The sequence below is a fragment of the Ammospiza nelsoni genome, chromosome 8, assembly GCF_027579445.1.
Source record: "Ammospiza nelsoni isolate bAmmNel1 chromosome 8, bAmmNel1.pri, whole genome shotgun sequence".
NCBI classification, from domain to species: Eukaryota; Metazoa; Chordata; class Aves; order Passeriformes; family Passerellidae; genus Ammospiza; species Ammospiza nelsoni.
In genome coordinates, this window is record NC_080640.1 from 33,911,867 (window position 1) to 33,924,860 (window position 12,994).

The window sequence follows — 12,994 nt, forward strand, 5'->3', positions numbered from 1 at the left end:
AATCACCCCCAGCCGTGCACAGAATCACCCAGGGAATCACCCCCAGCCGTGCACAGAATCACCAGGCTGGAAGGGACCTTAAGGATCATCGAGTCCAACCCAGCCCCAACAGCTCAACTAAACCCTGGCACCCAGCGCCACATCCAGTCTGTTTTTAAACACATCCAGGGATGGTGACTCCACCAACTCTCCAGGCAGGGCATTCCAGTTCTCTATCACTCTTTATGTAAAAAAAATTTCCTAATATCCAACCTCTATTTCCCTTGGTGCAGGTTAAGGCTTTGACCTCTGGTTCTGTCAGTGCTGCCTGGAGAAAGAGCCCAGCCCCACCTGAGCAGAGCCACCTTTCAGGAGCTGTGCAGAGTGATGAGGGCACCCCTGAGTCTCCTTTTCTCCAGGCTGAGCACCCCCAGCTCCCTCAGTGGTTCCTCACAGGGTTTGTGTTCCCAGGCTTCCTTCCATGCAGCAGGAGGACAAGCAGGAGCATCACAGGTACTTACCGGGGGCAGGCAATACATTAGCAATGCACGCATTACCTCTGCCAGAGGAACCTGGCACTCGCCGTGGCCGCAGAGGTGCCGAGGAAAGCCGCCAGCAGGAGCCTGCGCCGGGTGCCGGGGTGCGGGGCCGTGCCCTGGGAACGCCGCGCCACCGCCGCCAGCGCCGCGGGCACGAAGCGCAGCCGGAACATCCTGCGGAACGAGAGCGCTGCTTTAGCACACAGAGCTTCCCAGGGCTGCCTGGCCTGAACCAGGGAACGTTCCACACAATAACTCACGGGTGTTCCTTACCTGTCCTGAGAGAGGCACGTAATCTGCTTAATAAATAGATTAAATACCTGTGAGTGTTAGGTACTGGCACACACTTGGCTGTCACATCCAGCTGCTTATCAGAGTTACTCCAATTCCTCAGCCTTTCCCCAAAACCCTCATCAAGAGGGAATCTCACCTTCCCACAGAGGCTGTGTGTGAAAAATGTGTATTTTATGATTGGCTTTTTCAAATATAAAACAAATATTATAGATGTTATGTTAGAAAGTTATGCTGTATTAATTCTCTTAAGTAGTGTGTTAAATCTAGATTTAGGTTGTAACAGTGTTAAAATAGAAACTGTGCTATGTAGGATACTTTTTTTAAGAGAGGATTCACAGCGAGATAGCAGCCACAGGACACCCAACTCTTTTAGAGAAAGAGAATTTATTCCTCCATATCAGAAGAAACAAACTTCTTCCTGCCTCGCTCAGCCCTGAAGCTTCAATCAGGATTCAGAGGCAGAAGCTGACACTGCCCAGACAGAATCCTTTGTTTGAATGGAATTTATGCATCATGGATGAGGTGTAGGAATATGCAACAGGCTGTTGCTGTTAAGGGTTAATCCTCTGTTAATGTGGGTCCTTTTTTGGGCTTATTTTGCCCCGAAAGAGGTGCCCAGACTGTCTGTAACTCTTTGATTTTATTGCCTCATATTGTCCTAATCCAAATTGTCCAAATTATTATTATTCTAATTATATTGCTGGTTTTATAACCAATTTATTCTCATTAAACTTTTAAAATTAAAAAAACCCAAGTGATTGGCGTTTTTCACACTGTGGACTCCACATCCCTGCAAATGTTCAAGGCCAGGCTGGATGAGTCTTGAGCAACCTGGTTTAGTCAAAGAGTCCCTGCCCTGCAAAGGGTTGGAACTGATCTTAAAGGTCCCTACCAACCCCAACCATTCCATGATTCCATGAAATATTTTCAGCCCACCCCATCTCTCAATTTCCAAGGCATGGAAGACAGCAATAGACCTGATAAGCAACCACAGCAGGTAAGAGGCATTTGGCCAGAAGCAAAGTCACAGCTGGATTTTAAAAGGCAAATTTAGCCAAATAACAAGCAAACCTATCAAACAAAACCCAACCCAGGCATTTAAATTTTCCTAAGAAAACCCTACTGTTCTTAAATCCCATTTTTTTAGCTAGCCTGGAGCAAAACATTTATATGCAACTGTAAGTACAGAGCAAGTTCCAAAGTGTCAAAGTTACAAAATCCAATCCATACCCCATGACACGTCCAACAGAACAGAGAAAAATGGGAAAGCAGAGCTACAAATCTAAATATAATTAGACCAGAACCACAGAAACATCACCTCATCACACAGCTGCAGGAGGCAAAGCAATTTTGGTGGCTCACAGCACTGAAGGCACAGGGTAAATGCTGCCTTTGAAAAGCAAATCTGCTGCATGTTCTTGTGAAATAAAGGTTTCAACTCAGGAGGCAAATGCAATTTTTTCATTCATAAGGTCAGCCTTAAAATTGGGAACAGAATGGTAAAGGAATTCCCAAAAAACCCCCACAGAGCAGAGGAGCAGCAGCCTAATTTTTCCTTTTATTCCCCATTCTTGCCATTCTACTCACATATTCCCAGGCAGTGAATAACCACAGAATACAAAAATAAAGCCACAACTGTTGTTTTCTATTTGCTTCTGCAACACAGGATGCCACCACAGCATTCTGCTAAGCCTTCACTTCCAAAAATGAGGATCCTGGGCCCTGTCTGTGCCAACAGCCCTCAGGTGTGTGGTGTGTTAGGCCATTCCCACCTGCTGCAGGTCAGGGTTCCACAGTGGAGGGATGCACAATTTGGGATGGGAACAGAGGAAGAGGCAGGGAAGACACATCAAATATCCAGCAGATAATTCTGAGGGCTGGAGCTCAGTGTCTTTAAGGCAAGAGGTGGTGGAGAAGGCCCTGAAGACTTCATGGCACAGTAAAAAAGCAATGAAAAATTGTTAACAAATCACTTAACAGTGGGTTTTTTCCTAGCAGATGAAAACTTTTGTCTTAAGACAAGGGAGGTGGGATGGAGCACAAGAGAAGGTGGAGGTGGCAAAGCCACAGGCTGTCTGTCCATCCCCACCCTGGTTTATGGGCAAACACCACAAATTTCAGTGTTCACAGTGAATCCATCCAAACAGCATCCATCTGATATTCATCTGTGCTCCTTTTAAAATTGGCATCATGGCTTTGCTTATTCCTTTTCAAATAAACAGGTTTAAAATTCAAATGTTAACAGAATGCAGGCAGCTCACAGCACTGATCCTCCAATCCTCTCCAGCTCTGAACAACGAGTTGCTTATGAAAAACAACTCTGATTTCAAATTTTAAATTATTTCCACTCTACACAAACCTGATGTTCCCATTTGGTCTCCAGGGATGAATTTCTGTTCCATATGCAGAGGAAAATCTGCATGTGCTCCTTTCCCCAAGGAGCTATCCCTGCCCTTTCTAGGGTTCCCCATCTCAATTCCAGCTTTATATTCCTAACATGTACTGGGGAAGGGAAATATTGCCAGTATCATTTCATCAACCAAAATGAAAATTAAGCCCCACAGCGTTTACTTGGGAGCTTGAAGAGATTTTTTACAACATTTCTGATTGTTGGCTTTAGTACTGCATAAATGTTTACTCTGCCTGAGCCTTAAGAAACACTAAATTATCTGCCTTGTCCAAGTAAGCTCCATCCTTGATTCTGCTGGGATGTTTATCCAGAGTGGTCACTGGGTACCAACTGCCTGAGAGAGCTGAAAGCAGCCAGTTCTCACAATCACCCCAAAATAAAGAGCATTCTTATCTCACAGCAATTAAAAAATCCCTCTGGAAGTGGAATTTTCCATCTGCAATTTCTTCAATCTCTCACAATTTTCTTTTTTAAATCAGAAGTGCCATGATATTTGGTATATTTGGTTAACAACTCCAGGCACTGAAGTCAAGATCACTTGAGAAAGCTGATGCTCACTTTTTGAAAGATTAAAAATAAGCATCTTGTCCTGTGCAACAAAAAATTCAACACCACAGTTTGCAGTAGGACAAGGAATAAAACTGAGATCAAGTATAAAACTCCCATCAACCAATGTGACTACAGCTTACAATAAGAAACAATCCCAATTCCTCAATGATTTACTGTAATAAAAGATTATTTTTTATAGGGTACAACAAAGCAGCCCAGAGGGAAAGGAAAAAAAAACCAACAAACACATTTTATGTTTGCTTATTTTCATTATTTTGGAGTTATCGTGATGCTCTAGCACTACAGCTACAAGGAAATCTGTACACTGCATTTATGTTTCCAAGAGATAAGCCAAGCTTACCTTAAATTCTTGCTCAGAACGGCTCTGTAGTTTCAGAGGTTGAATCAATATCCTTGGACAAATGAAACAGTTGGGGCTTTTTCCCAGAACAGAATGACCCATCTACTTTTATTTATGCCACAATTTATAGGTGGTTTTGTTTAAGCAGAAGAGTCAACAGAGAGACTCAAACGCAGTAGGAAAACACCACATCCAACCCAAAACAGGCTCCATCCAAACTGAGACCAGGCAGGTCAGGTGAGAAGAAGAAATGCAACATTATTTCACAGTTACACCAGTTCTGGCTCAATGTGGGTGTTTGATTTCCCCAGACCATGACCCTCTGCCAATCTGCTCTCCAAGGAAACTGAGACCAGCTGTCCACCCCTGGCCTTTCCACGCCCTAGATTGCTCCCGATAATGCATATAAGAATTGGAAGATCCCAACTCTTGCACCCTTTTTCAGATACCAAAAGGAGAGAACAAAGACTTGCTCCTGTTTTTCCAGCCCCTAATTAGCTCATGGTTCCAAGACTGAAAGCACTGAGCAGCTCAGCCTGGGGAAAAGGGACCTCCCACACTTGGGTGCCCCCCAGCACTGAACTTTCTGTAGATCTTTTGGGGATCCAGAGCAGATAAAACACTTGAAGCAGCATTGTGATGTCAAAGCTGGCCTCACAATGCATGTGAGAGGGAGAACAGTAATTCAATAAGTCAGTGGGTGTTTAATTTTTCACCAGAGAAGGGGTCACAGGCACTTATTGGAACAATTTTACTGGGACATGGTAAGCCCATGAATTAGTGCAGAATGTCAATTGTAAATTTAAATATATACTGCTATGCAGGAAAATTTTCTGAAAAAAAAAATTGTATTTAGGAGGCACTATTTAGGCATAAAAACAACAGAGACTGGCTGAGATGGAGCCACTAAGAGCTCAAAGAGCTTTCTGGAGCTGTGTGTTTGTTAAAAAGCCAAGTTGGACGTTGCCAGAGTACATCAAGACATCCTGACCCACCAGATGCTGTAGGAAAATTCCTCACCTGTTCCCACCTCAGCCCCTGACAGTCAATTATCCCTCAGCCCTGCTCACTGAAGCCAGAGCCAACAGCAGAGGAGTGAGGGTAACAGCTCCCAGCCCTCCTGAGTCCATCTTCTTGAGAGGATTGGGAAGAGGAGAAGGAAAAATTAAAATGGGGAAAATAGCCCAACAAATCCAATGGAAAGGAAAAGTCAATAGGCAAGGGAAAGGCTGAAGCAATCAGGAGAAAAGTTTCACCATTAACACTGAGATTCAAAAACCAGTAGGAAAGAAAACCCCACAGCTTCAACCTGCCTCCCCCAAAATCAGTTATGACTTCTCCTTCCCAGAGCAGCTGGGGCTGCCCCTGGATCCCTGGCAGTGCCCAAGGCCAGGCTGGATGGGACTGGGAGCAGCCTGGGATAGGGGAAGGTGCCCCTGTGGCACTGGATGGGCTTTAAGGTCCTTTCCAATGGGAACTATTCCATTATTCCATGAAATTTGTACAAGAATAACTCCTGAAGGGGTGCAGGAGGTGCATTCCAGCTAATGAAACACCTGGATCCCCTCCTTCCCCCATTTCCAGGACAGACCCAACAGCTCCTGCTCTTCTCCCCTCCAAGCTTTCAGCTTTCCAAGTACAGTTTTGACAAAAAGGATTTCACACCTTACTGAAGTTATTAGCCTTCCAAGACACATAAATCAGTTTTGGGAAAATGAAATCTAGCAGCAAAAGTAATTTGTCCTCAGGTAGGAGATTGGGGCAGTATTTGATCACATTAATTTTGCTGGAGAGGAACCACATTTGTTTCAGAGCACGACTCAAATTGATGTAGTCTACCAAGTATCAATCAATGCAGGAACCTCAGCCACAGCCCAGCAATTTCTTTTTAACTGTCACTGCAGGAAAGTTCCACCTCTTCCTAAAATCCTCAGCCCTGGAAATGACCAATCCCAAGTCCACAGCTCTGTAACTGCACCCAGCCATGGCTCAGGGATGATCAGTGACACCCTCCCCTCATGAGCTGCTTTACTCTGCCAAGCCATTGTACTGATTTTCAGGAGAGATGATGCATTGCAAACACACAAGCTTTTAGACTTCGCTTTAATAAAGCATTTTCAGAAATTGCAGCTGGATTATTTATAAGGATGTGGGACAGTAGCTGGCTTGGGCTTCCCTTGCAAGGGAGGCCGGAGTGTTTACATCCTGAGGAAAGACTTTGGTACCACTGCACTGGCAGAAGAAACTCTGCAAACTCAACAGCAACCCCAAATTTCACCTGAGAGCTGAGTGGCCAGAGGATCTGAGAGTGGATGGATGCAGCCACCACAAAGCACAGCTTTGGAGACAGAAATGAAAAAGGAGTGTATCCAAACAGAGTAACCTGGGCCCATCTGTGGCAGCAGCACTGAAAACAGCACCTCCAGCAAGGCTACACCATTTCCTTGCTACCTCAGACTGTCAGACTCCAGCTCTGCAGGTTTCCAGGAGGCAGCTATAAACTTGCACAGAAACAAATGCCAAATGCTGCTTCTTCCTGATCCAAGCTTGCCTTCCCTTCCTGCACTCAAAATGCAACACATCCCTTCAGCCTTTCCACCTAGAAAACATTACAGTAAAGCCCAGCCATGAAAAGCTCCCTAAAAACACCTCCAGAGATGTCAGAGGGAATTTAGAAGAGCTGTAAAAATAAAAACCAACCAAAAATCTTCTCACCCCTTTTTGAGGACAACAATCCTGCCTCACAAGCTACTTCTACCCTGCCCAGAAGTGTGAAATTTCCTTTTTCCAGTGCTATTCTCAAATAACCAGGCTGCCTTTGCAAACCAGCCACTGTGCACCAGAGCACAGGTATTTCCACCCTGACTTGAGGAGCAAAGGATCACCCAAGAACTGCTGGCAGAAGGGTAGAAAACATTACATGGCTGCCTTTTCCTATAAAAACTTACAGCCAGCAGGAATGCACCTGCTTAATGGCTGACTCATTAAACTTGCCTTGCACAATCTGTGGCCACAGGGCATGATTTCCCTGAGAATTCCTGACTTTTCCACAGAATGGAGACTCTCCTTGACGCTCCATCCAACAGACATCCACCTGCATGTACCTCACAAGAAACAAAAAGTATCTCAGAGTAGTCACATTTAAGAAATGTTTATGGCCCATTGGGCTCTAGGAAAACCAGTGTTAACTCCTAATGGATAAAAATGAAAAATTAATTCTGGAAGAGAAACATTTAGAACAAAGCAAAAGCCTCCCTAGGCTGGCAAGGTGGCAGTTTGGCAGGTTTGAGTTACCTGCAGATACAATTCCAGCTCCAGAAAGAGACAAAGGTTTTTTGTAGGGTGACAGAGCGTGGATTCTCTCAGAATTTGATATGGTGAAGTCCGAGCTCCTCTGTGACAAGGAGGAAAAAGATTTGTGAACCCCCCAAGGACCTGAATATCACAATGTGGTAATTTCTCCTTGGCTGAAGTTGCCTTTCAAACAGAAACATCATTTACAGCCACATCCTCAAGAAAATGTTTCTTCCTGGCCAAAGAGTCATGCTCTGGGGGCTTCTTTTCTATACAAAGAAATTTCAAATTCAAAACTTACTGAAACAACAAAAATAATTCACACACCTGTGTTTCATTTACCAGATGGAGATCATTTGGGAAATCAGGAGAAGAGGACAGCATTGCTTTCCCCCAAAAAGGAAAAGCAGGTCTGAGTCACTGCAGCTGCTTTTCCAGCAACACACTGTTGGATCAGCTTGAGCTTCAGAGAGGAGAACACGGATAAGGCAGGCTGGTGCCCTGTGCTTTCAGAACACAGCCTGAGGGCTCAGTCTCAGCAGGACAAAGCCAGCAGCAAACACCTGGCTCCATCCAAGGTGGGCAGGCAGGAACACCTCAGGTATCTGTCTGTATCATTACTGAGATTTTTGTGACAAAAAATGACAAAAACCCCACTGCTCTTCCAGCTCCTGAAGCTAAAATGCCAGAGGTGAGAAGTTTGTACCAAACAAAAGAAAACAGAGATTCAGGTGGTGGTACAGAACACAGCTGGTCCATACAGACACTGGGGCTGGTGTGTGGCAGCACAGCAGCTCTGCCCATGGATTCCCTGGGCTCGTGTTTCAAGCACAGCTCAGCTGCAACTTCTCTTGTCCCAAACCATGACCTTCTTTCTTGTTCTCTACATGAGGAGCTCAGATTCCACATCACAGAGCCAAAGTAAGAGAAACTGTGGTGTTGTGAGCTCTTCATGATGGGGTGAGAGATGAGAATTTGACTTTATGTTCTCAGAGTGTTGATTCGTTATTTTATGATATTATATTAAAAGAAAAGATATACTAAAACTATACTAAAGAAAGAGAAAGGATACATCAGAAGGTTAGAAAAGAATGATAATGAAAGCTCCTGGCTGACTCCTCAGAGTCCAACACAGCTGGCTGTGATTGGTCATTAATTAAAAACAATTCACATGGAACCAATCCAACATTCACCTGTTGGTAAATGATTTCTAGACTATATTCCCAAACAATCAGGTAATTATTGTTTCCATTCTTTTCTGAGGCCTCTCAGCTTCCTAGGAGAAGAAATCCTGGCAAAGGGATTTTTCAGAAAATATCATGGTGACAAGAAACAACTACAGGAATTTTAGCTTGAAAGACCTTGGAGACCCAGAAAGAATCCCCAACCCAAACTCTGTGCCAGTCTCAGCACAAAATTCCCACTTACAACCATCAGTGCTTTGGTTCTTCCAACCTTATCCTGCCCCACAGCCAAGGAGCTCCTCACATGACTAAAATGAAGAGCTGCTCTCAAGAGAGGTGAAATGCAGAATGCACAGAAGCAAACTCCATGGCAAGTGTCTCTGGGGACAAACGAGTCACTGCACTCACAGACAGGGCAGCAGACAAACAGAACCCAGAATTTACCACCCAAGGACTTTTCAGGTAAGCGTAGAAGCCACAGTAAAACAATTCATGATCTAACAGTCTGCTTTTCCTCTTTTAAAGTGTCTTAAATCTAAAACTCAATTCATGATCTAACAGTCTGCTTTTCCTCTTTTAAAGTATCCTAAATCTAAAGCAAAGAGGTGAGGCTGCCACAGCCTTTGGATGGTGTGTGCTAAGGGAGACAAAGTGCCTCAGGCTCCACTCACTTTCTGCTAGGAGTCTGTGTATTTTCTGCTTGAAGTGTCAAATGCATCACCCTGAAGATAAATATTCATCCTCAGCCTTTCAGTGCCAACAAAAGGGATGGAAAATGATTTTGGACAAGGACATGAAGCAAAAGGACAAGGGAGAAGGGGCTCCCAGTGCCAGAGGGCAGGGCTGGATGGGATGTTGGGAATTAGGAATTGTTCCCTGGCAGGGTGGGCAGGCCCTGGCACAGGGTGCCCAGAGCAGCTGTGGCTGCCCCTGGATCCCTGGCAGTGCCCAAGGCCAGGCTGGAGCAGCCTGGGACAGGGGAAGGTGTCCCTGCCATGGCAGGGGTGGCACTGGATGATTGTTAACAGCCTTTCCATGATTCTGTGTTTAAGAGGGAGCCACACCATTTGCACCATGTTTTCTTAGAACAATTCACTTTAAAAAAGGGAACATTCATCTCAAAGGTGTACAACACCCAAAGACCCTGGGTAACTGTTTCCTAAATTATCCCAAACAACATCATCCCACTGGAGTCACCTCTACACCAAGGCACTTTGGCACCCCTTCAACATCCCAACAGGAAATCACAGCAACTGGAATTAATATAATTAAGGTTATTTCTATTGTTGTACCCAAGCATTCTCAGCCGTGCTGCACTGAGTTAAAATATTGAGCCCCAATATGTCAACTGGGAGCTTGGGAAGAAGAAAACCCAGTACTTCCATATCCCAGCTCACTTCAGGAAGTGTTACTGCAGCAACTGCAACATCATGAAACAATGTGTTTTTATAACAATAATATGATTGCTACAGAACTTCTTTTGCTCAAGAAAATAAAAATGGTTATTGCCACATGCCAGACCTAAACAAGCTGGTGGCTCCCTCAGTTATCACCTGAAAAAAAAAAAATAACATTTCTGAGATGCTGCTTCAAATGATCAGCAAGGAAAACTGAGGAAAACTGGATCATCTCTCCTCAAACTGCCAGGAGCTTACCCAGGAACCTACAGGGAGAAGTGACACAGCCACCAGTGACACACAGAGCACCCCAGAGGGTGCCCAGCAGGCAGATAGTAATGATGGAACCAAGGCCCATCATTCCTTTTCCTCCAGGGTTGGCATTTCAGCTCCCTTGGTTCAGGAAGCATGAGGGAATACCACAAAGGCTGCTGCAGGAAATGGGTCATGGGGAGAACAAGCCACTTCCACAAGGAAATAAAGAGGGGTTACATGAGCTTAAGATTCACTGTTCAAACACATTTTTAGTCACCACTTGAGGGTTTTTTGGTGTTGGGAGTTTTTTACATTTTATGAAAGAGCTGGAACAGCTGAGGTTGGCTTGACAGAAAGCTTCAGGCAGAAAAACTCCTTCCAGGGCTCAGTGTACCCAAGCATTTGCACCAGGAAAGTCAGCACAACTTTGCACACTGCAAAAAAAGGCAACTCATTCTCCTACAGCTTTGAGAAAAGCCCTAAGAGAACACTCCAGGACAAGAATAATTCTACACAAGGCATATTATTCAGTCAAGTGATGAATTCAGCAGTTAAAGCACCTGAGAGCAGGGAGTTGCACAGCACTCAGCAACACCACCCTCACCTGAAATGTATTTGCTCCCAGTTTGCAGGTCAAGAGGTCACAAGGAACACAGGGAAGTATTTTTCAGCTGGGGCCTGTTCTAAAAATGAGAAAGAAACATAATAAAGATCATAACTTGGTGCTGCACCCAATTTCCCTCCTGGCAGTCATGCCCTGCAGTGCTCACATGTATCGACCTCAGGAAATGCATCTCGGACTGAGCCAAAAAAAGCCAGGAGGAGGAGGAAAATGGTCAACAGCTGAATAAAGGAATTAAAGATAAGCCAGGCTTTTAACTCGAGCCCCAGCTGGCAATGAGGATTCTAAAGAAGAAACCTCTAAAAATCCTGCCTGGTTTGACCTGCCCACCCCCCCACACCCCACTAAACACAGCCAGGTTTACCATCCTTCCCAAGCAGCTCATTAAACTACAGGCAAGCACAGAACACATAAATCACGTTGTGATAAACATCAGGCATTTCTGTGCTCCGAGCAGTACATTAACTCGAATTCACCCTAAATGTTTTCCGACACAGACTGCACATCAAACACAGCTGGGGCCATTCAGCGCAGTTCAAGCTTTAAGGAACCTCTATCAAGAGAAAGTGGCTTAACTTGAGGGTGATAACTCACACAGCCTGGGGCAGCACCGCCGGCGATCCCAGAACAGCAAGAAGAGTAACCCAAATGAATTCTCCACAGTGGGAGGTCCCCAGAAGTCCCTGCAGGGCCCCGCTACCGAACCCCGGCGGGTCCCTCCTTCCTCCGAGCGCCGCCAGGAGCCCCAGCCCCGCGGGGTCACTGCCCGGGGGGAGGCACAGGGACACTGCGGGACACGGGATCACGGCACAAAAACACGGCATCCTGAGCCCCGTGTGGCGCGGAAAAACTGATTGTCCCGGGCAGCAGCTCTGTCTTAGCCCCAAGGCCCGGCACCCAGCACCCCTCACTGCCGGGGCCTTGGGGTCCCTCAGCTCCGGGGGCAGCACCCTCCTATTCCCGGGGCTTTGGGGTCCCTCAGCTCCGGGGGCAGCACCCTCCTATTCCCGGGGCTTTGGGGTCCCTCAGCTCCGGGGGCAGCACCCTCCTATTCCCGGGGCTTTGGGGTCCCTCAGCTCCGGGGGCAGCACCCTCCTATTCCCTCAGCTCCGGGAGGCAGCATCCTCCTATTCCCGGGGGCTGCGACTCCTCTTAGCCCCAGAAACCCCAGCTCGACTCCCGAGACTCCCCTCAGCCCTCTGGCCTCAGCAGACCCCACATTCCGACTCCCCCGAGACCCGGGAACCCCAACTCAGCCCTCAGGACTCCCCTCAGACCTCCGGCCTAAGCAGACCCCACATTCCGGGGCCTTGAACTTCCCCGTGCCTGGGGAACCCTCCCTCCCCGCCCAGTTCCGGGCCCTGGCATGCACTCAGGCCGGGAGCACCGCAGCCCCGGCACCGTGAACCCCCCAGCCCCGAGCCGTGCCCTCCCCGCCACCTCCGGCCCCTCAGGACCCCGCTCACCTCAGCCCCGCCGCCGCCGCCCCGCCCGCCGCGCGCGCTCTTCTGGGGGCGGGGCCTGGGCGGCTGTGGGCGTGGTCTGCCCGTGGGGGCGTGGCCTCGGCGCCTGCCGGGCGCCGTGAGGGGCGCGGGGGTCGCTGCGGGTTTTGGGGGATCCCTGTGGGTGTAGGGGTTCAAAAAGCTCTTTGTGTAGGTCAGGAGAGGCTTTATACAGCGTGTGGTGGGTGCTCCTACGGCTCCTGTGTGTAGGGGCGGAGGGGAGTGGGTATAGGGCATTGAAGAGTGTGTGGGGCCTCAGGGGCTTAGATGTACTTGAAGACCTCTATATAGGGTCTCAGGGGTCCATATATATATATATTAAAAAAAAAAAAAAGTGTGTGTATATACATATATACATATTTATGTATACATACATATATATATGTACATATATGTATGTATATATGTATATATATGGGTTCTGTGAGGTCTATCCATATGGTCTGAGGGTCCCACCTATCTATGGTAGATAGATAGTCTGAAAGGTCTGTACATAGAGTCTTAGAGGCCTGTCTATGGTGTGTGTGTATATATATATATAGAGAGAGAGATATATATATATATGCTCTGTATGAATGGTCTGTATATAGGGTCTCAGGGGTCCATAT

At 46.7% G+C, this 12,994-nt stretch overlaps 1 protein-coding gene across 6 annotated transcripts in view; it reads right to left on the minus strand.

The window, feature by feature from the left end:
• MICU1 (mitochondrial calcium uptake 1) overlaps nucleotides 1–12,373 on the minus strand; it is a 95,849-nt gene extending 83,476 nt beyond the window's left edge. The window contains exons 1-3 of one of the 6 annotated variants that reach the window (XM_059477028.1): nucleotides 12,351–12,373; nucleotides 10,867–10,945; nucleotides 537–692 (exon numbers count right to left, since the gene is read on the minus strand). In XM_059477028.1, the coding sequence (XP_059333011.1) occupies nucleotides 537–691 (155 nt within the window). In that variant the 5' untranslated portion in view covers nucleotide 692; nucleotides 10,867–10,945; nucleotides 12,351–12,373. Of the gene's footprint in view, nucleotides 1–536; nucleotides 693–838; nucleotides 957–10,866; nucleotides 10,946–11,478; nucleotides 12,029–12,350 lie in introns of those variants that run through there. The other 5 variants (XM_059477029.1, XM_059477030.1, XM_059477027.1 and 2 more) reach the window with 5 other exon arrangements.
• Nucleotides 12,374–12,994: the final 621 nt, after the last annotated feature.